At 42.9% G+C, this 26734-nt stretch overlaps 1 protein-coding gene across 1 annotated transcript in view; it reads left to right on the top strand.

Moving 5' to 3' along the window:
- Positions 1-26455, top strand: part of LOC128473014 (hemicentin-1-like) — a 281136-nt gene extending 254681 nt beyond the window's left edge. The window contains exons 7-10 of the mRNA XM_053455039.1: positions 11533-11868; positions 23875-24135; positions 25460-25534; positions 26049-26455. Coding sequence (XP_053311014.1) covers positions 11533-11868; positions 23875-24135; positions 25460-25534; positions 26049-26137 — 761 coding nt within the window. The 3' untranslated portion in view covers positions 26138-26455. The remainder of the gene's footprint in view (positions 1-11532; positions 11869-23874; positions 24136-25459; positions 25535-26048) is intronic.
- Positions 26456-26734: the final 279 nt, after the last annotated feature.

Below are 26734 nucleotides of genomic sequence, written 5' to 3'. Positions count from 1 at the left end.
CAATTATTAAAGCAAATAAACAAGGCAGGAAATCACAATGAGGTGGTTATTATGGGGGACTTTAACTATCCCGACATAAACTGGGAAACCGAGACCTGTGAATCTCATAAAGGAAACCGCTTTCTGACTATAAGTAAAGATAATTATCTGTCCCAAATGGTACAGGACCCAACCAGAGGGGGCGCTCTACTGGACTTAATATTAACCAACAGACCTGACAGAGTAACTAATGTGCAGGTCAGAGGGCACCTAGGAAATAGTGATCACAATATAATACATTATAACTTGTCCTTCAATAAGGGAACTCTTAGAGGAGCCACAAGAACTATGAACTTTAGGAAGGCAAAGTTTGATAAACTAAGAGAAGCCCTTAACACTGTAAATTGGGAAAATGCCCTCAACAACAAGAGAACAGACACTAAATGGGAGATTTTTAAGAATATCTTAAATTCTCACTGTGAAAAGTACATACCGTATGGGAATAAAAGAGTCAGGAACAAGAGAAAACCAATGTGGATAAATAAAAATGTAAAGGTGGCAATAAATGGCAAAAAAGGCATTTAAGCTACTAAAACAGGAAGGCAGTGAGGAAGCACTAAAAAGCTATCGGGAAAAAAATAAAATATGTAAAAATCAGATAAAAGCAGCAAAAGTGGCGACAGAAAGACTCATTGCCAAAGAGAGTAAAACAAACCCCAAAATGTTCTTTAACTATAATATAATAATATAATTATATAATATAATATAACTATAATATACAGCAGGATGAGATAAATGCCCCAGTACATGCCGCCTGTCTAACCCAGGAAGAAGTGCAGTGCCGCCTAAAAAAAATCAAAATAGACAAATCACCAGATGGCATTCACCCCGCGTTCTAAGGGAGTTACGTCATGTAATAGACAGACCCCTATTTCTAATATTCAAGGACTCTATAGTGACCGGGTCTGTTCCCCAGGACTGGCGCATAGCAAATGTTGTGCCAATATTCAAAAAGGGGACAAAAAGTGACCCCGGGAATTATAGGCCTGTTAGTTTAACTTCTGTTGTATGTAAACTGTTTGAGGGTCCTAAGAGATGCTATTTTGGAGAATCTCAATGAAAATAAATGTATGACTCCATATCAGCATTGGGTTTACAAGGGACCGGTCCGGTCAAACTAACCTGATCAGCTTTTATGAGGAGGTGAGCTCAAGACTGGATCGGGGTGAATCGCTGGATGTCGTATATCTTGATTTTTCCAAAGCGTTTGATACGGTGCCACATAAAAGGCTGGTACATAAAATGAGAATGCTTGGGCTGGGGCAGAATGTGTGTATGGGGGTAAGTAACTGGCTCAGTGATAGGAAACAGAGGGTGGTTATTAATGGTACATACTCTGAGTGGGTGACTGTTACTAGTGGGGTACCACAGGGGTCAGTTTTGGGTCCTATTCTTTTTAATATATTTATTAATGACCTTGTAGAGGGATTGTATAGTAAAGTATCAATCTTTGCAGACGATACTAAGCTCTGTAGCGTGGTTAACACAATAGAGGACAGGGCACGATTACAAATGGATCTGCATAGGTTGGAGGCTTGGGCTGGGATGTGGCAGATGAGGTTCAACACGGATAAATGTAAGGTTATGCACATGGGGAAGAAAAATCCAGGCTGGGAATATGTATTAAATGGGAAAACACTGGGGACGACTGACATGGAAAAGGACTTAGGAGTCTTGGTTAACAGTAAATTTACCTGTAGCGACCAGTGTCAGGCAGCTGCTGCTAAGGCAAATAAAATCATGGGGTGCATCAAAAGGGGCATGGATGCCCACGACAAGGAAATAATTCTACCACTGTACAAGTCACTAGTCAGACCACACATGGAATACTGTATACAGTACTGGGCACCAGTGTACAAGAAAGATATAGTGGAGCTGGAGAGGGTTCAAAGACGGGCAACCAGAGTAATAAGGGGAATGGAAGGACTACAGTACCCAGAAAGATTATCAGAATTAGGGTTATTTAGTTTGGAAAAAAGACGGCTTAGGGGGGACTTAATAACTATGTATAAATATATAAGGGGGCAGTACAGAGATCACTCCCAGGACCTATTTATACCCAGGACCGTATCTATAACAAGGGGACATCCTCTACGGCTGGAGGAAAGAAGGTTTCTGCACCAGCACAGACGGGGGTTCTTTACAGTAAGAGCGGTGAGACTATGGAACTCTCTGCCAGAGGAGGTGGTAATGGTAAACTCAATAAAAGAGTTTAAAAGGAGCCTGGACGTGTTTCTTGAAAGCAATAATATTACAAGTTATGGATAGTAGATTAATAGGGACAGAACGTTGATCCAGGGATTTATTCTGATTGCCATATTTGGAGTCGGGAAGGAATTTTCCCCCTGGTATGGGGCAATTGGCATCTGCTTCATAACGGGTTCCTCTGGATCAACACAGTAGGGACACAATAGGTATATAGGTTGAACTTGATGGACTTTGGTCTTTTTTCAACCTTATGAACTATGTTACTATGTTACTATGTTACTATGAACTATGTTACTATGTTACTATGTTACCTAGTGATAGAGCTGAGCATTGCAGCCAATCATCCCATCGTCCCAATATGCTGTTTAGTACGTCACTGTCCTAATTGGGCCATCTTTGAAGCTGGATAATTCAATTCACCACATCAAACCATATATTTTTAAAAACAAGACACCCCAACGTATTTCAAATACCCTTTTATGCATGCGATTCTATCACTTGCCTTTGCCAAAGTTTGTGGTAGTATGTTTTTTTAGTATTTTTTTTTCACACAAATTGTACTTCAGGAATGAATTCATCGCTCCTGGTATACGTCACTATCAAACAACACCCCAATATGTGTTCAGCAACATTTCCTGAGTTCAGTGATACCCCCATGCGTGGGTTTGTCAGGTTGTTTGAGATTTAAAATGCCACATTTGGGAAGTGAGCTTTTTTTCTCCATTTTGGTCAGGCTGTGCCTATGTGAGCCCGGCCAATCCAATTTACTCCATCAAACCATTCATTTTTTTATTAAATTAGCCACCCCTTGGGTATTTGAAATGCTTTTATTTTAAAGTTAATTCTATGTCAAGCTTTTTGAGACAATAAAGCGCTAATTTTAGCACTTGCTCAAAATAATAAACGCTTTTTTTTTTTAACTTTTTTTTTTTACATTTTGCTGGTATTGAATGGTTCCTCTGGTGACATCACTGCATAATTATTTTTCAATGTTAGCATTTTTTTTAGCTTTTTTTTTATCAATTTTTTCCCATATTTCTTTCTTGAATATTATACTAATCACATAGTAATTAGAAAGCTGGGCTCCATTGACTTGCATGGTTGGATGCAGTACCTGTATTCAACCTGCAAGTGGAGCCAGATTCTCAGGAGGGTCTGGAAAGACTCTCCTGAAGATTGTTTTCAACCTTATTGTTTTTTTTAATGGGCGCCACCATCTTGCAGAATCACTCGCAGTGGTGGTTGTGACCACCGCTCTCTGGAGCAGTCACGACGAGTCCCGGGTGGGTGTTTGGTGTCGCTGAATGCCTCGTAATCAAGGCATTTCAGCGACACTCTTTTCAAACAGGGAGACAGAGACAGTGATGCGCGGAACTCTGACCTCTGACAGCCGGGGAAGGTCTGTGCGATGGACGCAGACAACTCCCGCTGCTAACCGCACCTCTGTCCGGCTGCAGCAGAAGTTGCCTACGCGAATGGCGTAGACGTCTACACGCTGCCCCGACTACACACCGGGGAATCAGAAGCACTGGTAAGTTTTGGGGGGGCATAAGACAGGAGGATCCGGGTCCCCTGCAGTGCTGCGGGGGATCTGGATCTTTGTCTCATAGTCAGACCTATTTGAGGTCTGATTATAAGATGACGCCGATTATAAGACGAGGGGTATTTTTCAGAGCATTTGCTCTGAAAAAAACCTTGTCTTATAATCGAGCAAATACGGTATATATATAACTTGTGTGGGTTCAGTAAGTGCGTGAGGAGAAAATTACAGCTAAACACGAGCTCCACAAAAGTGTTACAACAGCCTCAGTCATGAAGTGTACAAAAAGTAAAAAGCAGCCTGGTCCTTAAGGGGTTAAATAATTTCTAACAGGAATAATGGTTGGTTAATAGGAAATAGTGTGTTTCTGGTTTGGTGTTACATGTTTGGGAAGGGGGTATGTAACAATGGCGGATGTATGCACCGTATTTCCTTTGGTGGCAATTACTTTATTGTGTTAATAATTTGTTGTGGTTTTGTTTCCCATTTGTGTCTTTTTTGTTACCCAGACGGTTTGTGTCTGTGGGGTTATTTGGTTTGGGGGTTATGGTGTTGAGAATCCGGGCCCACAAAATCCATGGTTCCTTAGTCATGCAAAAATTGTCTATTTTTTAATAGTACTTAACAAATACTCTAAAGAAATGATCTGTCCTCTAAAATTCTTCAGTCCTGACCTTCCCAGTCATACGTCTTACAGGCGAAAAACACACATACTGTACGGTTCACGGTAGATTCTCAACACATCATTTTTGTTATGAAAAGAAACTGCAATGAATTGTTCATCGTTTACGCTCTCCCTCACTCTTTTATTCAGATATATTCCGGAGACTCCCAGAACATCTGACTCTGAAATGAAGCCTTTGCTTTGGGTAAGAAGAGGGTCTCAGTAATAACATGCGCCGCTTCACAAAGTTCCTCTACATATTTCTCAATCTGATATTAGGGAAAATTTAATGATAAAACAATATAGTGATCCTTATTTAATTTTTTGTACTAAAGTTTAGGGCTGCAACTAACGATTATTTTCATAATCGATTAGTTGGCCGATTATTTTTTCGATTAATCGGATAAAAAAATATAAATTTTTCATTTATTTAAAATAATTTAATAGAGTAACGTAGGATGTTAAAAACAAACAGCAGAATAAAAAAACTTTGATAAAAATACATTTCTTGTTTTTATTTCCCCAACCTGCCCCCCAGTTATGCATATTTGAGCCCAGGCTTCCCACACTGCCCTCCCAGACATTCCACTCTGCCCTCCCCACATATGCCTTATATACCCTATATGCCTTATACCCCCAGATATGTCACTCCGTCCTCCCCAGATATGCCTTATTCACAGACTCGTTCACAGACACAATACTTTTATAAATAAATCTTCACTGCCCCCAGTATTTAGATTCCTCTCAGTTTCCCCCCCTTTACCTCTAACTGCACCTTAACCTTATTAAATTAATTAAATTAACCCTGAAGAGAAGACCCCATTAACCATAACTGCCCCTAAATTAGTCCTGAAGACCCCATCAACCACAACTGTCCCTAAATTAACCCTAAACACCCCATTAACCACAACTGTCCCTAAATTATCCCTGAACACCCCATCAACCACAACTGCCCCTAAATTAACCCTAAACACCCCATCAACGACAACTGCCCCTAAATTAACCCTGAAGACCCCATCAACCACAATTAACCCTAAACACCCCACTAACTATAACTGCACCTAAATTAACCCTAAACACCCCACTAACTATAATTGCCCCTAAATTAACCCCAAACACCCCAGTAACCATAACTGCCCCTAAACACCCCATTAACTATAACTGCCCCTAACTTTCAGCAGCCCAAATATTAATTTTATACTCACAGTTAGATGAGTTCTTGAGCCATGTGGACGCAATAGGAAATGGGCATTTTGGCCCCGCCCCTTTCTTTCTCCCTGTTTTACGAAGAGATCTAGACCCGGCTTTGGATTGCAGGCAGGGCTGGACTGGGAATGAAAAGCAGCCCGAAAATATTTGGACACCAGCCCCATATATTTTATCGCGTGGTTGAGCTCATGTGCTCGTACCTCACATAGGCAGAAACCACAGAGCCCCGGGGCACCCCAGCTTCACAAGCAACATGTCCCATAGTGCCGACTTTGCCCCAAACAGCTTGCCTGTGCCACCTCTGGCGCTAAACAGCTTGCCTGTGCCACCTCTGCCGCTAAACAGCCTGCCTGTGCCACCTCAACCCTCAACAACCTGTCTGTGCCACCTCTGCCCCTCAACAGCCTGACTGTGCCACCTCGGGCCCTCAACAGCCTGCCTGTGCCACCTCAAGCCCTAAACACTTATACATTCACTCACTCATTCAGTGTGTGTGGGGGGAGCACATACAGGATTTGCCCCACCAGATACTCTATGAGGACTCAAAAATACCCAAATAAAAGTCGATCACGATATAATGGGTGTAAGGATAACTTGTTGCTGTTACACTACGATATCAGGCGCTTTAGGACTTCTCACTTTACTAAATTTTGTGACGCTATTGTTTTGTGTAAAGTTGATTTTTTTACAGCAGTGTTAGATATTCTTTTATCTTAAATATCTTAAACTTTTCCAGTGACCAAACAGCAATCAAGACCACAGATTCTAAGTCTTCTGAAGTAGGTGTATTTGGTAACAAAGTAATATACATGCAGTACCGATTGATGAATAGATGGTGGTCGTAGGTACTGTAGGCTCAGTATTCTTGGTGAGATGAAAGTGAAAGAGAAAAAAGGAGAGAAACAAGGAAGGAGGGAAGGAGAAGGAAAGAGAAAGAAAGAGACCTTGCCCTTGTAACCATGAGTATTTATACCCATTTACCTTCAGTTAGGGTATAAGTTCTTACTATATATGGGCAATATATGAATTTAAGGAACCCTATTAGAGCAGTCATAGGATACACGGGCATTCCACAGAAGACCCTCTAAGCTACTTCACATAATTGATAACATATTGTGTTCCTAACACTCAAGTTGCATTCAGGCCTAAAGTGTGTAGAACAGAATAAAAGCGTAACAATGATTTCTTACAGGAGCATTCCACACTATTTGAAATTTTATTGTTTTTATTTGCACCTTAAGAATAATCGTTTTAATGTTTCTACAATGTATATCTACACAAATAAAATGCCCCCCAATTTTCGTCCGAACGGGCCAAATGTTTAGCAATGGCTGTCAGAAACTGGGTCCATACAGACGACTGTAATGACCCAGAGCACCCAATGATGGAAATTCAGGAGTTAATGCCCAGTAGCAGAGTTGGACAGGGCTTGATGCAGGGTAACGGTGTTTGGGTGCTGAGCACCTAGGGTTGTGTGGCCACAACCGGGGACCTGACATAGCAGATGTTGTCCACTTCAAAACAAGATGGTAATATCCTGCAGGCACCCTGGAGCCGGCATGAGACATAGCTCGACATAAACTGTGCGGAATGCTGCAGGCTGGGGTTAGGGAAGCTAAGCAGGGTAACAGCAGAAACAGAGCGAGCAAGGGGGGCAGAGCAAGGAACAGGGAGACTGTCACGGAGCTGGCTAGTCCGACGACTACCTCCGCTGTCTTGTGCTCCCTTAGCCTGGGACAACACACTTTCCCCGGTTCCCCAGTCACTCGCCGAGACTCAGTGTAGGGTAAAACCAAACGAAGACTGATTTATTTCTCACACACAGGGCTGGATATATCCAGCAAAACACACATTTACATAAAACAAGATATTGGGACACAAACAACCCCCTTAATCTGCCTCCCAGAGACAACAGGGGCAGTAACGGGATTAACAATACAATAGGGGGGAGACTGATTTATACATTAGACTAAAACAATGGTGGTCACTCCCTGGTGGCAGATCCTGGCTGTCTGTTGGAGATAATCCCCTCAACCAGTGATGAGATGATACTGCTGGGGGTAGCCACAGAAGCCTTTACAAACCCAGGGCCCATAGTCAAATAGGGAGGAGGCTGGCAGTCAGGCTTCTCCAGTGGTCCCAGTGATGGAGGCTTCCGTCACAATTCTCCCCCCTTCGAATTGGACTGACACAGGATGAGACCCCAAACGGGGTGAATGGAGGCTTCCGTCACAGAGACCAAGCAAGAAGCATAGCCAGACAAGACATACATGGTACAGGACACAACAAAGGACAGGGCGCAAGGCAAGGAACACAAGGGATGGAGTGAGGAGCCGAGATCCTCAGACGCTTCTCCTTTAAGCAAGGATAGGAAATCTTATGCTGGGACATGGGGAGAGGAGAGAGGAACTGAAATCCTCAGATGATTCAGGGAAAAGATGGCAAAGGTACATAAAATACAGACACACGTGAATACATGAACTAGTCTAGGACTATATGATAACAATTGGAGATTCCGTCACATCATATGGCCATAGTATGCTTAGCACACCCCTACGCCAAAGTACTCCAATATACGGTGGGTCCTAACGCTAAACCCTGCCTACTGAATTACTAATAACCTAACTAAACATTTAATCTAAACACAGAACCGAAAAGGACATACCTTTAGACTGCTGACTGAGACAAACATAACGGGTGGGGCACGCCTTATAAAGGAAACAGAAACTGAAGCAAAGAGCAGGACTGGAATCAAAGAATCAGAAGTTCAGGACAGAGCATAAGGAAATCCAGGAACGGATTGTGGCGAGACAGGGAAACTGTAGCGAGACAGGGGAAACCAGAGAAATGCAGACATTGTCTCATCCTGGTTGGGGCGTGACAATGGCTTTATAGAGTAATGGCTTTATTGTCAATGAGATGGTGGGCAGCGACCGCATTACACACTCGAATGGGTACAAGGTGTTTAGATAATTCTAAATAATTGTGTTTATATATTTTTCTTTTTTCAGTACAAACTTAAAAGTCTATAAAAAGCATGTAATTTGTAATAATGAAGTAATATTGCTGTTTTAGATCAATGACATCATTTTCTTGCTGTTCCTCCATTTCTGGGCACAATGCGAAGGTAAGAAACCATGTGAATAAACATTTTTAACCCTTCTGTCCATGGGCGTAGGAACCCCTAAAAATCTGGGGGGGACAGCATTTCCCCCCATCAGATCCCCACTTTCTCCCCATCTCTCACACTATCTACCCCCTCTCCCCCTTCTCACACTATCTACCCCTCTCCCCCCTCTCACACTTTCTTACTATCTACCCCCTCCCTACCCTCCCTTCTCACACTATCTACCCCCTCCCTATCCTCCCTTCTCACACTATCTACCCCCTCCCTACCTTCTCCCTATAGCCCCCTTCTCACTTGTTACCCTCTCCCTACCGCCCCCTTCAGACTAGCTACACTCTCCCTACCCCCCCTTCTCACCAGCTACCCTCTCCGTACCCCCCCTTCTCACCAGCTACCCTCTCCCTATCCCCCCTTCTCACTATGGTGGTAACACACCATAATTGGACAAAAAAAAAATTAGCAATATGACTTGGCATGATAGGAGTGTGATTGCTAACAGCAATCATACTCCTATCATACCCAGGCAGCCAGTACATGCTGGTACAGGGTGGCTGTAAGTGATGTGCATGTACTGGCTGCATGTAAGTGGTTTCAGCATGTACTGGCTGACTTGGCATGATAGGAGTGTGATTGCTGACAGGTTCCAGCACTTACACATCCAACCAGTAAATGCTGGAACCTAGGCATGATGGGACTGTAATTGCTGTTAGCAATCACACTCCTATCATGCCAAGTCAGCCAGTACATGCTGGTACAGGGTGGCTGTAAGTGATGTGCAGACCCCATACTGCTGGCAGCATCAATACACAAGGGGGACAGCTAGCTAGGTTTCAGCATCTACTGGCTGACTTGGCATGATGGCTGTTAGCAATCACAGTCCCATCATGCCTAGGTTCCAGCACTTACACATCCATTCTATCACACACACACTCATTTATTCATATACTCATTCATTCACAGATTCATTCCCTCAATTACGCATACTGATTCAAACACCCTCCCCACCCCCTTACCTGCACTGCAGCTCCTCGATGCCGCTCACAGACTTCAGCAGGGGGTGCGGCCTCCCTCTGCATCTCTGGTACTGCACAGAGGAAGCAGGATGTGATGTGATGTCACGTGAACTCTGCTGGGTTCCGCTTCCTCTGTGCAGTACAGAAGACCCTCCCACAGGTAAGTAGCAGGGCTCTTGTTGTAGCAGGGCTCGAGGTGCGGACGGCGTAAGATCCGATTCCCTGGCTGCCGATCTTACGCGGGCCGCACCTCGAGGTCTCGCGGACCGCATTTGCGACGTTTCTATTGGGGGGGTTCCTACGGCCCTGGGGGGGGATTTCTTCATTATCGGTCCCCCCCGCATGAGTTACTTGGAGGGATCTGCCCCCCCCCGGTTCCTACGCCCATGCTTCTGTCCCAGGGGTTATTGGTACTTCAAGAGAGAGATTTTGCCATTTTTGCGGTATGTTGGTTTAGCGATTATTCCCCTTTCCTGCAAATAGTGTATGTGGTGTTTAAAACCAAATATAAAAATATATCTTACAAAGGTTCGTCTACTTTAACAGATATTTAACAAGAGACAAAAACACAGCAACATACAATAAATGAGTGACAGCCCAACATACAATGCAACACTTTCCAAGACTAACCTGCAACCTAAAGGTCCAACATCACCCAGCACACCACCGATTACCCCATCCACGCAGGATGGTGGGCAGAGAGAAAACTGAGCTAAGATTTTTCATTCAACAGGCATATTGAATCACTGTAGGTTTGCCCTCGTTAACAAATCAAAAGACATGTAATACAGGAAGAGTTCAACTGGCAAAAACATTGACAACAATACTTATGTCACCAAAGTGTACCCATGTAAACTATATATTGTTTTTTCAAGGAGAGAGGGCTTTCCTTGGACACCATAGTTAGATAATTAGCTGAAAATTTAGGATGAGAAATTTAGTTAAAAAATTTTTTTTATATATATTTTCCCCTCTGAACCCTCACAAAATTAGGTAAAGTGATGGATAATCCCTTCCATATGTATCAATTCAGGTGTCCTGATTTCAGAAATACCCCATTTATATAGAATTTCCATACTTTCCAAGCACTTAGAGGGAACATACTAGAAGGTGTACATTATTCGTAGACTTTTTACATTGGGTATGATGGGATTGCAACTCTAATTTTAAACAAATAAACCAAAAATACCCACAAAAGTATATATTTCTGTAAAGCAGACAACCCAGAGTATCGTATCAGGGGTATTTGGGCTCTTCGTGCAGCTATTTGGCCACCAATCACTGTCAAAGGTGGCCTTTTTTCACCAACACTGCTGTGTTGCTTAGATTGTTTTGCACAGGGTATGGGTTACGGCAGAGAAACCCGGCCAACATTGTTAAGCTGCATCTCTAACCCTATAGGGTAGTATTTTTTTTATACTTAACGGGTTTGGGGGTTGTGAACGGGGGCAGGAGGGTTATACCTTTTAGATGTTGTGTTATGGCAATGGGATGTAAGGGGTTTTTTCTATTTTTATTATTGTTTTGTAAATTTATTTTTTCTTTTCTTTTTATTAGTGTAGCATGGCTAGAGGTCCTCCTAGGGACCTCTTGAACATATTATTAATGCACATACCGGTACATCCATGGGGGACTGAAGGGGTTAAAAGACATCACTTTCTGTTGCTGTAATTATTATTTAATGCCGCGGAGTAATATTAATACATGTGATGTTCCTTTCATTCTTTAACAGGCTCCGTACCGACTGTCACTGCTGTCCTTCATGGAACCGTCGTCCTTCCCTGTTCAGTCCCATTTATATCTGGCACAGAGGATCTGCTGGTGTCATGGGTGAAGAAGAACGGCAAAAATCCATCTTTGGTGCTTCACGCCTTTCATAAAGGAGAATTCAATTTAACGCACCAGGCTCCTCAGTACAGAGGTCGCACCAACATGTCTCCTGACTTGTCTAACGGGAGACTGGACCTGACTCTGACCCACGTGGAGCATCGTGACGAAGGAGTTTATGTCTGTCAAGTGACCAACCCGGCGACTTACAGAGACATCAAAGTCAGACTGTCGGTTTTTGGTAAGTTGGACTCTAAAGAGATGTCTGAGGACTGTTTTAAGGTTCCACGGTGATATAAAGACTGTGTAAAAAGAGAGCACTCAAACCACATAAAAAGTAATAAATATTAGACTTGTGCATTCGTATTCGTGCGAACATAAAAACGAACACGAAGAGTGCGTTTTTATGTTCGTCCCGAAAAAACGAAGAAGTGAAGATAGCGGCGGCAAAACGTACACGAAGACGCACAAAACGAAGAATATTCATCTTTGTCTACTAATCTCCCTGGTCCCTTCCCCATCTAGCCTACCTTATCCACGCAGCATCGCAGGGATGTTCGCCGTCAGGAGTTGAAAAGTCCGTGCGAACGACTCTATTGGTATCAACCAATCTGGCATCAACCAATTGGTGTTTTTTTAACTCCTGACGGTGAACCTACGGATTTCCACTCCCATCAACCCCTGCGATGCTGCATGGATAAGGTAGGCTAGATGGGGAAGGGACCAGGGAGATTAGTAGACGAAGACAAATATTCTTCGTTTTGTGCGTCTTCGTCTTTGTGTTCACTTCTTTGTTTCTTCTGGACTAACATAAAAACGCACTCTTAGTGTTCGTTTTCATGTTCGCACGAATATGAATGCACAAGTCTCTCTTTATACAGTCTTTATATCACGAAGAATGTACACGAATATTCGCCGAAGTGAACACAGGAACGGGCTAATACGATCATTTTTCCCCCACGAAGACAAACACGAAAAGTTGGCCGGCGCTCAAGTCATTTGACATTTAGGAAGAACGTTGGGGGATCTCACATTGGGCGTCAGCCTATTCTGTCCTTGCTTTCTTTATACATTACATTCTTATGTTGACAAATTTTTACTACTTTGTATTTTGGTGATATTACACCCAGTAAACATTGTTTGCATCTGCATTACACCGATCAGCCATAACATTCTTACCGCCTGCCTAATATCGTGTCGACCTCGGTTTGCCCCGTCGAGGCACGGACAGGGGACTAGGATGGCCATGGCAGCACCTTGATTTTGTGGTCAGTATACCATCTTGTGTGTATTTTGATCTATGTTTTTGATCATTGTCCTCCTGGAAGATCCAAGGCCCATTTTAAGCTTCCTGGCAGAGGCAGTCAGGTGTTCACTTAATATCTTTCTATCTGTCTAATCTATCTGTTTGATATCGTCCATGATGCCGTGTATCCAGGTCCTCTTGCAGAAAAACAGCCCTAAGACACCTATCACCATATACTGAGGCAGACATAGATGGTGGTACAGTATAACTGCTATCGTTATATACTAAGGCAAACATTGACTGTGGTATAGGATAACTGTTATCATGACATACTGAGGCAAACATTGACAGTGGTACAGCGTAACACCTATCACTATATACTGAGGCAGACATTGACGGTCATACAGCGTAATCCCGTGAGCCAGACATTGACAATACTGCAGCACAACCCCTATCACTATATAAGTATACATTGTAGGGATGCACCGAAATTAAAATTCTGGACTGAAACTGAAAATTCAGCATTTACTTGGCCGAAACCGGAAAAAAAAACACTTTAAAATATTTAATTAAAAGTAACACACCAAAATTAGACAAAACAAACCAATAACAATATTAATATATATATATATATATATTATCATGCCTATCATGCCCAAGTTCTAGCATGTACTGGTTGCCTGGGCATGATAGAAATGTGATTACAGCCTCCCTATGCCATGCTATCCCCCTCAGACACACACATCCATGCTATCACACACTCATTCACAAACATTCAGCATAAACTATAGCATAACACCCATTACTCTCACACTCTTACTAATCCACTCTCACTGAATATTTTCTTACCTTTTCTCTGTCAGTGTCACTTTTCCTCCTCCTCTTCGTTCTTCCTCTTGTCTCTTCTTCTTCTTTTGTGTCCTTCCGGTGCAGCAGGCACGGAAGGCGGTGGGCGTAGCTTCAGTGTTGTGCAGCGGGATGATATCAAATCCCGACGCACAGGTGCTGTTGTCGTGCGCATCGCAAGGGAGCAGATCCAAGGTGTTATTAACAGACCTCCCGCTCCCTTAATTGTTTTTAACCTGGTTAGAGGGAGATCCTTGATTTCCCCAACCGAGCCTGCTCCTCTAGCGGGGGACATTACTGTCCGTCTCTGGAGGAGTGCCGGCTGTTTTGAACTTTGAGGCCGCACAGCAGCTGCTTTGAATGTTGGTGTGCCGGCCCTGCATATACACTGATTCACATATACATACCGTCACACACACATAAATACATTTTATATTATATATATATATCACATATACACTGATTCACATATACACACTGTCACACACACATAAATACATTATATATTATATATATATATCACATATACACTGATTCACATATACACACCGTCACATACACATAAATACATTATATATTATATATATATCTCACATACACACTGATTCACATATACACACCGTCACATACACATAAATACATTTTATATTATATATATATATCACATACACACTGATTCACACATACACACCGTCACACACACATAAATACATTTTATATTATATATATATATCACATATACACTGATTCACATATACACACCGTCACATACACATAAATACATTATATATTATATATATATCACATACACACTGATTCACATATACACACCGTCACATACACATAAATACATTATATATTATATATATATATCTCACATACACACTGATTCACATATACACACCGTCACATACACATAAATACATTTTATATTATATATATATATATATATATATATATATAACATACACACTGATTCACATATACACACCGTCACACACACATAAATACATTTTATATTATATATATCACATACACACTGATTCACATATACACACCGTCACATACACATAAATACATTTTATATTATATATATATATATCACATACACACTGATTCACATATACACACCGTCACATACACATAAATACATTTTATATTATATATATATATATCACATACACACTGATTCACATATACACACCGTCACATACACATAAATACATTTTATATTATATATATATATATCACATACACACTGATTCACATATACACACCGTCACATACACATAAATACATTTTATATTATATATATCACATACACACTGATTCACATATATACACCGTCACATACACATAAATACATTTTATATTATATATATCACATACCATGTTGATTTCAGACATTTGCAGACATGAGCTGTTTCAAATAATCAACCCCTCTATTACCAGACATTACACACACAGTCACACATACAAACAGTCAGACTGTTAGGTTTGGAGTTTGAGTGAAGGTGCAGGGGACAGTAGGCAGATAAGAGAAGAGCAACAGGCAAGAACACTTTAGCTCTTGAACACTGTGAATGTTACAAGACAGGACACCCCTCTACCGGGGATTCAAGACAGGACACCCCTCTACCGGGGATTCAAGACAGGACACCCCTCTACCGGGGATTCAAGACAGGACACCCCTCTACCGGGGATTCAAGACAGGACACCCCTCTACCGGGGATTCAAGACAGGACACCCCTCTACTGGGGTTACAAGACAGGACACCCCTCTACCGGGGATTCAAGACAGGACACCCCACAGGTTACATCAACCACTTACACACATAAATACAGGAACTAGCCTAGGACTATGCGATAACTATTGGAGATTCCATCACACCACTATGCCAAAGTACTCCAATGCCGGTGGGGCCTAACGCTAGAACATGCTTACAGAGGTACGAAATAAACTGAACATTGAATCTATACATGTATCAGAGAGACATACCTGTAGACTGCAGACTGAGACAAACAGAACACACAAAGGAGACAAAGGAAACTGAGCTAACGCAAAGAGCAAGACTAGAATCAAGGAATCAGAGGTACAGGACAGAACATACAGAAATCCAGAAATGGGCCACAGCAAGACACGGAAACAAAAGACATGCAGCCTGGGTAGAGTGTGACAGACAATTGATAAGTTTGACAGTAAGAAGCTAAGAAAAAATATTGGATGTACCTTACGTATTTTAAGATGGTATAACAATTATGATCAGACTTTGTATAAACTAGTAGTCATAACAGCATAAATGTTGGAAGACCGAGGGTTCTCTATGGAAGGTCCCATTTTGCAGCAATTTTTTTTCTCTTACAAATTCTATAAACATCGTTAGAAATTTGGGGCCCTTATATTATTAGTAAACTCCAATCAATAAATATAGTAATTGATAAGTCAGTGTATCACACGCACTTTAAGAAGGAAGAAATTACCTCCATCAGTTATTATAATAATCGTTTCGCAAGTACTGCTTTCCCTACTAAATGCCTTACATTAGACATAGGAGGTGTGTCCAGTTGGGGACCCCTCTTCCGAGGTGGCTTAGGTTGGGTGCCCAAAGTCGTCCGCAATGTTTTACTTACTTATTTTTCAGTTGGGTGGGTCCTTGGTCCAAGGAATCTATATACATATTCTCAGCTCCTCCCCTGGCCTCCTTTTTGTGCCTCAGGAAGAGGTAGCTGTACTTTTTTATGTTTCTTTTTTTCATTCTTTGTCTTTTTTCTCATTAATTGTTTTTTGTGTAGCTGCTCTTGGAGTTGGAGACATGCGGTCCCTTTATTTTCTGAATGATTAGGCTGTGTTCGGTCAATGCGGTCTAAATTCGCCTTCTAAGCGCTCTATAGTTTATAACTTCTTGTGTAGTGCACAGGTAGACGTTGGCTTTGTACAGGAGACCCACTGGAGAAGGTTAGATAAAATTAAATGGGGAGGGGTGAAATATCCGGTTCTGGTTCATGCTTCTAATGAAACAAAAAAAAAAAGAGAGGAGTAGCAATCGTTTTCCCCTCTTCACTTCAAATAGAAATTAAAATGAATTTCATGATCCTGAGGGAGGGTTTATAATTATAGTTCGCAAACTAGATGAAGATTGGTTTACTTTAGTAAATGTCTACTTGCCAAATATCTCTCCCGTTCAATTATTGAATAAGATTTTGGAAAGAGTAAAATCAGTCAAGATAGGCTGTTGTATCATAGCAGGGGATTTCAATTGTGTCTTAGATAGACACCAAAACTACTAAGAAAAGGCTTAGTGATAGAAGATAGAAGTCTGAATCTAAAGCCCTTTTTAACACTATATCAGATTATGACCTTATTGATACCAGTTGGCCAGTCTTTCATCCAATTGAGAGGGATTTTACTCATTTCTCCAAGGTGCATCTATCTTATTCACGTATTGATTATATTTTATGCTCCCCGCCTCTTATAAGCAGGGTTAAAAAAATAGAAATAAGAAAGAATACCAAATACATTTGGTGGAACTGTTCAGGTGTAAAAAGCCTCTGGTCTAAGATATATGACCTTATCTTTACTCTAACATCAAAGACTATTAAGTGATCTCCGGTTACTGCTTTATTACATCTGGAATGGCCAAATTGTAGTGTCAAGGAGAAAAAATGTATTATCCATTGTTTTATTGCCGTAAAAATTACAATTGCCCGCCTCTGGAAACAAAATCGGTATATTCCATGGGAAAGGGTTATCTCACAGCTGAAATTTCAGATTAAAATGGAAAGACATTTATACTCTGCAAAGAAATCAGCGGTTTGGGATTCCTCGTTAGAAAGACTAGAAACAGCTTTAGAATAGACTCTTATATATGTATCCCATATTTTCTCTTTTTTTGGGGGGGGGGGACAATCTGGATTCCTGTAGTTATTGACCGTCATACACTCTTGATAAGACAATATAGAATATTGTGTATCTAAAGGTAGAAACACATGTCCCCTTGACTCTAAGTTGCGGCTTTTTTAATTCTGTTTTTGCTGTTTTCACTTCTCCACTTATGAGACTTAAATGACGGTTTATTATGGAGACACCTTTTACTAGGTCATACAACATTAATTATGTCCAGGCGTATTAACGCTGTGTTTTGTTCATCCTTTTTTGGGAATTGTCATATTTTGTATTTATGTCTCTGTTGTGAGTCTTTTTTGATATGTAGAAAATTAAAGATATATTTCAAAAAAACAAAAAAGGATAGTACCCATAGTTCTCTTTGAAGGGTGACATTCCACTACAGATATGTAATTATTGTATGCATGTTACCTCCTCTGTCGGGCTGCTGGCAGGGACGCCGAGACGCAGCCCGCGCAGCCGGCTCCCTGCTCGTGCCGTCGCGGTGAGCTGCCGCCGGGTCCGTTCTCCTGCGAGACGCGCGTCCCCGGCGAGTTCGTGGGATAATTCCGGGGCGCGCGCCTCTACGTCGTGAGAGCCGTTCGCGCATGCGAATATATGCCTTTTCGGAGGGTAGGAGGATCCATATTGTTGGAGGGATATTTAAACCCTCATTTGGCACTACACCTTTGCCTGTGTTAGTGCCTTTTTGCCTTTCACTAGCGTTTGTATCCTGATTTAGCTTTCTGGTTTTGACTCCTGCTTGTACCTGACCTCCGTTGTTTCGCTGCCTGCCCTGACCTTTGCTTGTGACCCCGACTACTCTTTTGCCTGACCCCTCGGATTCCGTTATTATTATTTATTTATTTTTTGTTCCTGAGTTCCACCTTTACATCATTCTTGGTGGTGTTCGTGCCTGGTGGCAGTACGTCCTCTCTCCTCCAGAGGGCGCTGATTCTGCAGCGCGGATCCAGACCCTGTAACCTGGTCGTGACAATGCATCAGGTTTACACATCAATTTATAACTTATTTGAAATGCATTATTCTGGGTTTTTTTTGTTCTGTCTCACTGTTCAAATAAACCTACCATTAAAATTATACACTGATCATGTCTTTGCCAGCGGGCAAACATACAAAATCAGCAGGGGATCAAATATTTTTTTCCTTCACTGTATCTCTGCTGGACAATTCAGCCATTTCAGCGGCAGTGGGCAAACCGATGGTCGGAATGAAGTGGGCCATTTTGGTCCCAACCATTATGGTGGGAGGTTGACTGTAAAGTATACAGTGATATTAGCCAAAGTGCTGTGGGGACAGGTAGTGGTTGTAACCACCCAGTTTGTTTTGTATGCAGTCCTTTGGCTCTGTTACATATGTCACAAGTTTTTATATAGGATTCAATGTTTGTGCCGGATCAGGTAGGAGTCTTGATGCAGGAGCCGATTCATATTCAGAGCGTGGCCGAAGGCAGACTGTCGATGGATCCAGTTCAGGGCTGCTCTTCACTTTAGCCCTAGTCTTGGGTGCCTTCCATAGGTGTTCTGGGCACAAGCAGGAAATAAACTTAGGGTGGCAAGCTTAGTACAGGCGGGAAACAAGATCTCAGTGGCCAAGTTGGCGGGGAACTGGAAGTCCTCTGGCAGGACAGACGGCAGGAGCATGGCTGGAAGTCATCTGGCAGGGATGTTGGCAGACAGCAACAGACTGGCAGGTGGCAACAGACCAGCAGGAAACAGACAGACAGCAGCAGGCAGATGCTGACCAATAGGGGAGCATAGGATAGAGGATAGGGGCAGCACCTGAGAAATCTTGTAAGCGGCCATGAGAGCTAGAAATCCGAGGAGAGGATAGAAGGAGATCGTTGGATGAGCGGAGAGACCGGTTAGGAGTGTATTTAGAGATGAGTGAGGAGAGACCAGTTAGCAGGGTATTTCGAGATGAGTGAGGAGAGACCATATTTAGAAATGAGTGGAGGGACCGGTTAGGAGGGTATTTAGAGATGAGTGAGGTGACACCTGTTAGGAGTGTATTTAGAAAAGAGCGAGGAGAGAGCGGTTAGGGGTATATTTAGAGATGAGTGGAGGGACCGGTTAGGAGGGTATTTAGAGATGAGTGAGGAGAGACTGGTGAGGAGGGTATTTAGAGATGAGTGAGGAGAGACCAGTGAGGAGTGTATTTAGAGATGAGTGAGGAGAGACCGGTGTGGAGTGTATTTAGAGATGAGTGGAGGGACCGATGAGGAGGGTATTTAGAGATGAGTGAGGAGATGTAGGGAGGGGGACCTCTGTGAAGGGCTTTGAAAGTAAGAGCGAGGATTTTGAAATGAATCCTGAAGCGCACAGGCAGCCGGTGAAGAGACTGACAGAGGGCAGAGACTGACAGAGGGGAGAGACTGACAGAGGGGAGAGACGGACAGAGGGGAGAGATGTTAGTAAAGCGATGTGAGAGGAAGATAAGTCTGGCAGCAGCATTCATGGTGGATTGCAGAGGGGTGAGACGGTTAAGAGGGAGAATGTCACACCAACTGGTGTAATGAATACATGGACTTGCTACCTGGTAGAGATGGTATGGCCAATTTCAGCATGAGAGGGGTTAATTTGATTGTATAGGCATGTGGTGCCAAAAGGTAAAGATAAATTGGTCTTTTGAAGCTGGGACTCCAACCAGGTCCCTCTACAAGGTGTGAAATCCTACAGTGGAGATGCCGCTATGTCTACTTGATCCACCATATGACTCCCCTCATAGATAGTGGATTCCTTTGATATCCTAAGTGACCGCTAGCAGTCAGGAAAACCATTTCTTCCAGGGTCATATCCAACACATATCAATAATAACTCATATATTCATTATCATACCTCCTTGTGTGCAAATCTAGAACGGGGAAAGCGCAGCCTACAGAAAGAGTACAAACATGGTCAGTACAACGTAAGCCGTTTGGGAGAAATTGTGAAGTTCGTGGTATTCAGTCATAAGTAGCGAGTGTGACATATCTATGACTTCATAATCAAGAAATTCATAAATGCAAGAATTATTGCTGTGGCGAGCACAGGAGGGAGAATAAAATGAAAATAAGTTATTTGGACTGATATGTTTCCACCACACAAGGGGGGGGCACTTATGGTACCCCTTCCCTCCGCTTATACCACCTCTGGGCCGGCTTGGAAACTCGAGATGAACTGGAAAAGGTATAAAGTTAATGAGAGGAAATTGGTCAGTGTGCTTACTAGGGGCCAAGATCTCATTTTGAGTAAGTCGCCATCTTGCCGGAGCCCTACGGACAGAAAAACTGTTACTTTACCATTCAGTGAGTAGTTAGGTTTTCTGTAATTTTCTCCTTTTTTTTATCTGTTTGGTGTAAATAATCTGTTTATCATCTGTTTTTTTGTATGCACTGTGATTTTTTTGTTCATAATAAATATTCTTTTATTAAGTTCTGCGTTTGTCTGGTAAAGACTCGCGTTACCTGATGAGGCCGTTTTATCGGTAATTTGTAATCACGTAATTATTGTGTAAAATATATTGTGTGGGTTTTTTTAGTCTGATTCGCTGGGGGGGGGACCGAGGACCCCATTTATAAATTGTCTTGGTGGTGGCAGCGTTATTTTGATATTAGTTATATCATTATAGTTAATTGCGGGTGGTATTAAGGGTGGATAGTTGTATTTTTATCACTATTTCCGGTCTAGGGCAGACAGATAGTGAATTTTAACCCTTTTACCACCAGAACCGGGTCATGCGCACGCTTGGAGTAGGGTGCGTTCGTGACAGAGTTACAAAATCAGAGCATGGACGATAGCCCTAGTGGCACGCTGTGTTAAGAAGGGGCGGAGACGGCAGATTTTAAAGAGAGACTGAACGTGGGGGGGTGAATGACAGGTTGGAGTCAAGGGTGACACCAAGACAGCGGGCATGAGGAGACGGGGAGATGAAAGCACCATTAACATTGTGGGAAACTGATGGGGGAATGTTAACGTTGGAGGAAGGGAAGATGAGAAGTTCGGTTTTGGAGAGATTGAGTTTCAGGAAACGTGCAGACATCCAGGTAGAGACAGAGGTGAGAGTTAGTTATAAGATCTAAGACAGAGGGGGAGAGATCAGGGGAGGATAGATAGATCTGGGTGTCATCAGCATACAGGTGGTATTGAAAGCCAAAGGATGCGATCAGTTTGCCAAGTGAGGAAGTGTAAATGAGAGAATAGAAGGTGTCCTAAAACTGAGCCTTGGGGTCCCCGACTGAGAGAGGGAGGGGAGGGGAAGTGTTACTGGAGAGAGAGACGCTGAAGGTACGATCAGAGAGGTAGGAAGTGAACCAGGAGAGAGCAGTGTCACGGAGGAGAGCATGTACAGTTTGAAGGAGAAGAGGGTGGTCCACAGTGTCAAAAGCAGCAGAGAGGTCCAGTAGGATTGGCATGGAGTAGTGGCCCTTGGATTTGGCAGTTAGTAGGTCATTTGTAACTTTAGTGAGGGCTGTCTCAGAAGAGTGTTGAGGGCGAAAACCAGATTGAAGAGGGTCAAGTAGGGGGTTGGAGTCTAGAAACTTAGTTAATTGGGTGTAAACAATTATTTCAAGAAGCTTAGAGGTGAGAGGAAGTAGAGAGATGAAACGGTAATTGGACAGATCAGTCCGGTCAAGGGAGGGCTTTTTCAAGATTGGGGTAATGGTAGCATGCTTGAAGGAGTATGGGACAGATCCAGTAGTGAGGGAGAGGTTGAAGATGTGAGCTTGGTTGGACAAGAGGAAAGAAGAAGAGAACGTACCTCCTCTTCAGTGACAGCAGATAATTGATGTAATGTAGTGAAGGGAGAAGAGATCAGTGGGTAGGAGGGCGCGTAGTCAGAGGGAGGGTGAGGGCAGGGAGGTGACTGTGCAGATATGTCATATCTGATAGTATTGATTTTAGTATTGAAGTATGTGGCAAAGTCAGATGCATTAAGGTTAGTGGAAGGGGTAGTAGGGATCGGTCGAAGGAGGGAATTGAAAGTATTAAAGAGTTGTTTAGGGCTATGAGATTGGGAGGAGATGAGGGAGGTGAAATAGGTTTCTGTAGCAGGGTTAAGAGCAGAGTAGTAGGAACGTAGCATTCATTTATAGTGCAAAAAGTCAGACATGGAATTAGACTTTCGCCAACTACGTTCTGCAGCACGGGAACATCGTTGTAGGTGTCGGGTTACAGTCGTGTGCCAGGGTTGGAAACGTGACTGTCGTGAAGAGCGAGTAGTTACCGTGGCTATATCCTCAAGAACAGAGGTAAGAGTGGAGTTATAGAGAGTAGGGCCCGCCTGGGGCGAAGTTTAAAATGCCGCCCCCGCTAGGGGTCATTATCTACCCTTCCTCTCCCTCCCTCCCTATTATCTACCCTATCCCCCCCTTTGTACTTCACTTACCTTTTCAGCAGTCCTGCGGCGAGTCTGCCACGGTGTGCGCTGCAAAGTGCCGCCTCTTCAAAAGTGCCGCCTGGGGCAATTGTCCCACTCTGCTCCATGGTAGGTCCGGCCCTGATAGAGAGAGGTAGCGTTTTTAGGGCACGACAAGTTAGAGATAGGAGAGAGGAGAGGGAGTAAATTGGTTGCGAACTTCTGAAGGTTAATAGAGCTGAGGTCTCTGGTTAGGCGAGGATAGGGAGCAGGGGAGTGAGTAGGAGGTAAGGTCAGAGAGCAGGAAAGTAAGTGGTGGTCAGAGAGGGGGAAAGGAGAAGTTGTTGAGAGAGCACATGCTAGAAAACATAAGGTCCAGGGTGTTACCATCATCATTAGTAGGGGAGTTAATATGTTGTGTGAGATCTAAAGAGGAGGTAATAGAAAGAAACCATGGGACTTAATCGGGAGTCAACTGCGATGTTAAAGTCCCCAAGGATAACAGAGGGAATATCAGAAGAGAGAAAGAGGGGCAGCCATGAGGATATATGCAAATCCCTGCAGGGGATGTTTGCCGAGTGGCTCCTAATCATGAGTCATGGTTCAGCATGGTTTCTTGAAATCCATGGTTCTTTCCAGTGTTTAGTTATGAAATATTTAAATATTTAGTGAGTTTTGAAATGAGAACTAAATATTTAAAACAGTCCAGTGGTCCGTTTCTCCTGCTGTAAAGACTCAAACCTTAATCAGTCATTGGTGTTGTCTTCAGGAGCCGTATGCCTATCCCGCACATGTTTCAAAACTCTCACTATATTACCCTCTACTTCTTCTGCTGGCAGGCTGTTCCCTTGCCGAACCCCTTCTTTGTTACCCTCTAAGTCCCATTCCTGTGTCCTGAATTCTTTGTTTCTCTGTTAGTTCCAGTGTCAGATCCGCTCCTGAGGGTCTCTTGCCGTCCAGATGGCAGCGCTGAGATCTCCTGCCGGGCCCAGAACGGATCAGATCCGGCATACTCACTGAGTGTGAATGGAAGGATAAAGCTGAAGGATTTTCACTCCTCAGTGAGTGGGAGTGGAGTTAACATCACCGTGTCCTCAGCCCCCCCGTGGAATATCAGCTGCTCAGTGAGGAACCGGATCAGTGAGAAACATTCCAGCCTGATTTCCGAGTCCTGCGCCGGTGAGTGGCATAATACACTTGTATTGTGAGGACTTTTATGAACCTCATGCAAATGTAAAATATTGCATTTTATTAATTTCTCAGGGACAGCATTTGATTACCCCCCCCCTCCACACATTCTCTGGCATACCATCATGCCCTCCACTCTAACACCTGAAAAAACTCACTAAAAAACAATCACTCGCCGCACTCACTCTACATATTAGGAGGAGACTGTCAGTCTTAGAAGTGCAGTCTTCCCTCCCTTCCCCCTTCTGTTCAGACTTATCTTAGGGGCCCATGACAGATGTCACCCTGTCTCGAGATGGTGGACTATTCAGCCATCAGCACAAACCTGTTCACTAAAGCCATTTCTTAGAATTTCAGAGTTAACCCCAACAGAGTTCACACAGGATAATGCATGCACATAAGGGGAAAGAGAATTGAGGAGGGGAACCTGATGTCTCATCTTGCTTAATAGGACCCCCAATTCTTGTTTAATGTGTGGAGGGGGGCAAGTTGCCCTCTACAATAGGTAAGATTAAAGTTTGAAGCACTTTTTTAAATCGCTGTAGAGGCAGACTGACAATGCGGCAAATTGGGACTGGATGTGAGGGATAAAGGTGAGAGTCAAGTGACACACCAAGGCAGCGAAATTGGTCTGTCGGTTGGAGTTGTCAACAGTGATAGAGATGTCGGGAATTGTGGACTGAGCTGATGGCAGGATTGCCAATCTTGGAGATACCATAAACTGCTGATCTAATTCACCCTAGTGTGATGCTGCTATATCACATTTAGTGTTTGAATTTCTGGAATGTTATTGACCCGTGGCTTACTTGACTATCCTCCGGCCTAGTGATTCTGTCTTATACTGCACACCCAATTGCGTGTCCAGGTATCTGGCTCTCCTATTGTGCTTAGCCACCTATACTCAATGCCTATTATACCGGCCTATGCCTTAGCCTCTATACCGTTGGGATGATCCAAGTCCCCGTCCACTTAACTTGGGGCTCAACCCCTTGCTGGGTGATTCAAGTGTGTAACCTAAACAGAGGGGCAGGCTGGGGGCAAAAACACAAAAGGGGTGTTAATGACAAAGCAGTATGGAAAATCCATTTTTTGAATTGTTATAGCTTAGCTCATCCAGATATGGGTGTCAGTGTGGCAGAGCCCATCCTGGTGTGAATGTGTTTGGGTGTCGGTGTGGCAGAGCTTGTCCTGATGTGTGTGTGTGTGTCTGGTATCGGTGTGGCAGAGACTGTCCTGGTGTGTATTTGGCCATCTGTTTCCTGGCACTTTACTTACTGTAGGAAGAAATTGAACTATTTCATTTTTACTTATCCAGAGAAAAAGCACCGGAATGAACATCACATTGTCATAGAACAAAACTTTCTAGACCCAGAAGTCAGTCAGAGGAAAGGTAAATGTTTTGTGTTATTTACTCTGTTGCATCTTCATAAGATTATATCCTGATGTTCTCTTTATCTAGTGCACATCGATGCCGAGGCGATAAGAATCCGTCTATTCTGTCAATTTCATTTTTGTCCATAAAAGGCCCAAAATCCTCTGCCCCAGGACCATAATGCTCTTAATTCGGTCCTGTCCGCTGCGTTTGTCTATGGTCCCCTTTCTTGTCCCATTAAATACGATACATGGAGATACTACTAACTGGGACTTATCCACCTAGCTCTGACTACCTCTGAATGAATAAAAAGCTCAGGAATTTTACAACGGACAGAAACTAATCCTACTGAGCAGCCAGTGGCCCTTATTATTCTTTTGATATTCTTTTATATAAAGTCAGATGAGCTGCTAACACTTTATTTTCTTTGAACTCCTGAAGGGGGTATTTAGGAGCCAACTAAACAACAAGCAGCTTCTAAGAACACCACAGAGCATTCACATGTAATAATAGCCAATTGTTTTCTTTATAGGTTCTATTGAAGAGAGATCAGCTGGAAGTGGCAGAGTCTGTCCTGGGCCAGGGCTTGTCCTCACCATAGCGCTTCTTGTTTTTTTGTAGTGAATGAACATTTTGGAATTGTGGTTACTTCTGCAATAATTGTCTGTAACGTGTGATCTGATCTACTTCTAAGTCACAAGAATCAACAAACAATCATAATCTTCATATATCTGAACGGACATTGGAGGCAAGCTCCCCTTCAATCAATATCATTGTCATCCACAGCTGCTGGATACATAACAGTTGGTGAGATCAATGTGTGTCGAGAGATATAAAAGGAGGTTGTTGCGCTGTGGGGTTTGGCTGTGTGTGTATTTGGGATATATATGTTTTGCTGTGTTGTTACTTTATAATAAAATATGTTTTAATGTAGACAAACTAACTTTCATTTATATGAATTTGGTTAAACACCACACTCTTCCTTTTCCCGACTACAAGATTTCTCTCGGGCTGCTCCATACCTCTGGACCCGACTTCCACCGAACTTTCGGCATTCACCTTCCCACACTACCTCTGACTCTCTCTCCGTGCCTTACGTTTCTCCACACCCCATTCCCGAGCCTCTCCACCTAATATATCGGTTTGTTCTCGTCTTGTCACATTCCTTGAATATATGGATTGTAACAAGCACTGCATACGTTCTTGGCACTATATATA

This window comes from Spea bombifrons, chromosome 2 (genome assembly GCF_027358695.1).
Source record: "Spea bombifrons isolate aSpeBom1 chromosome 2, aSpeBom1.2.pri, whole genome shotgun sequence".
Taxonomy (NCBI): Eukaryota; Metazoa; Chordata; class Amphibia; order Anura; family Pelobatidae; genus Spea; species Spea bombifrons.
This window is presented reverse-complemented; position numbering and strand designations above follow the sequence as displayed.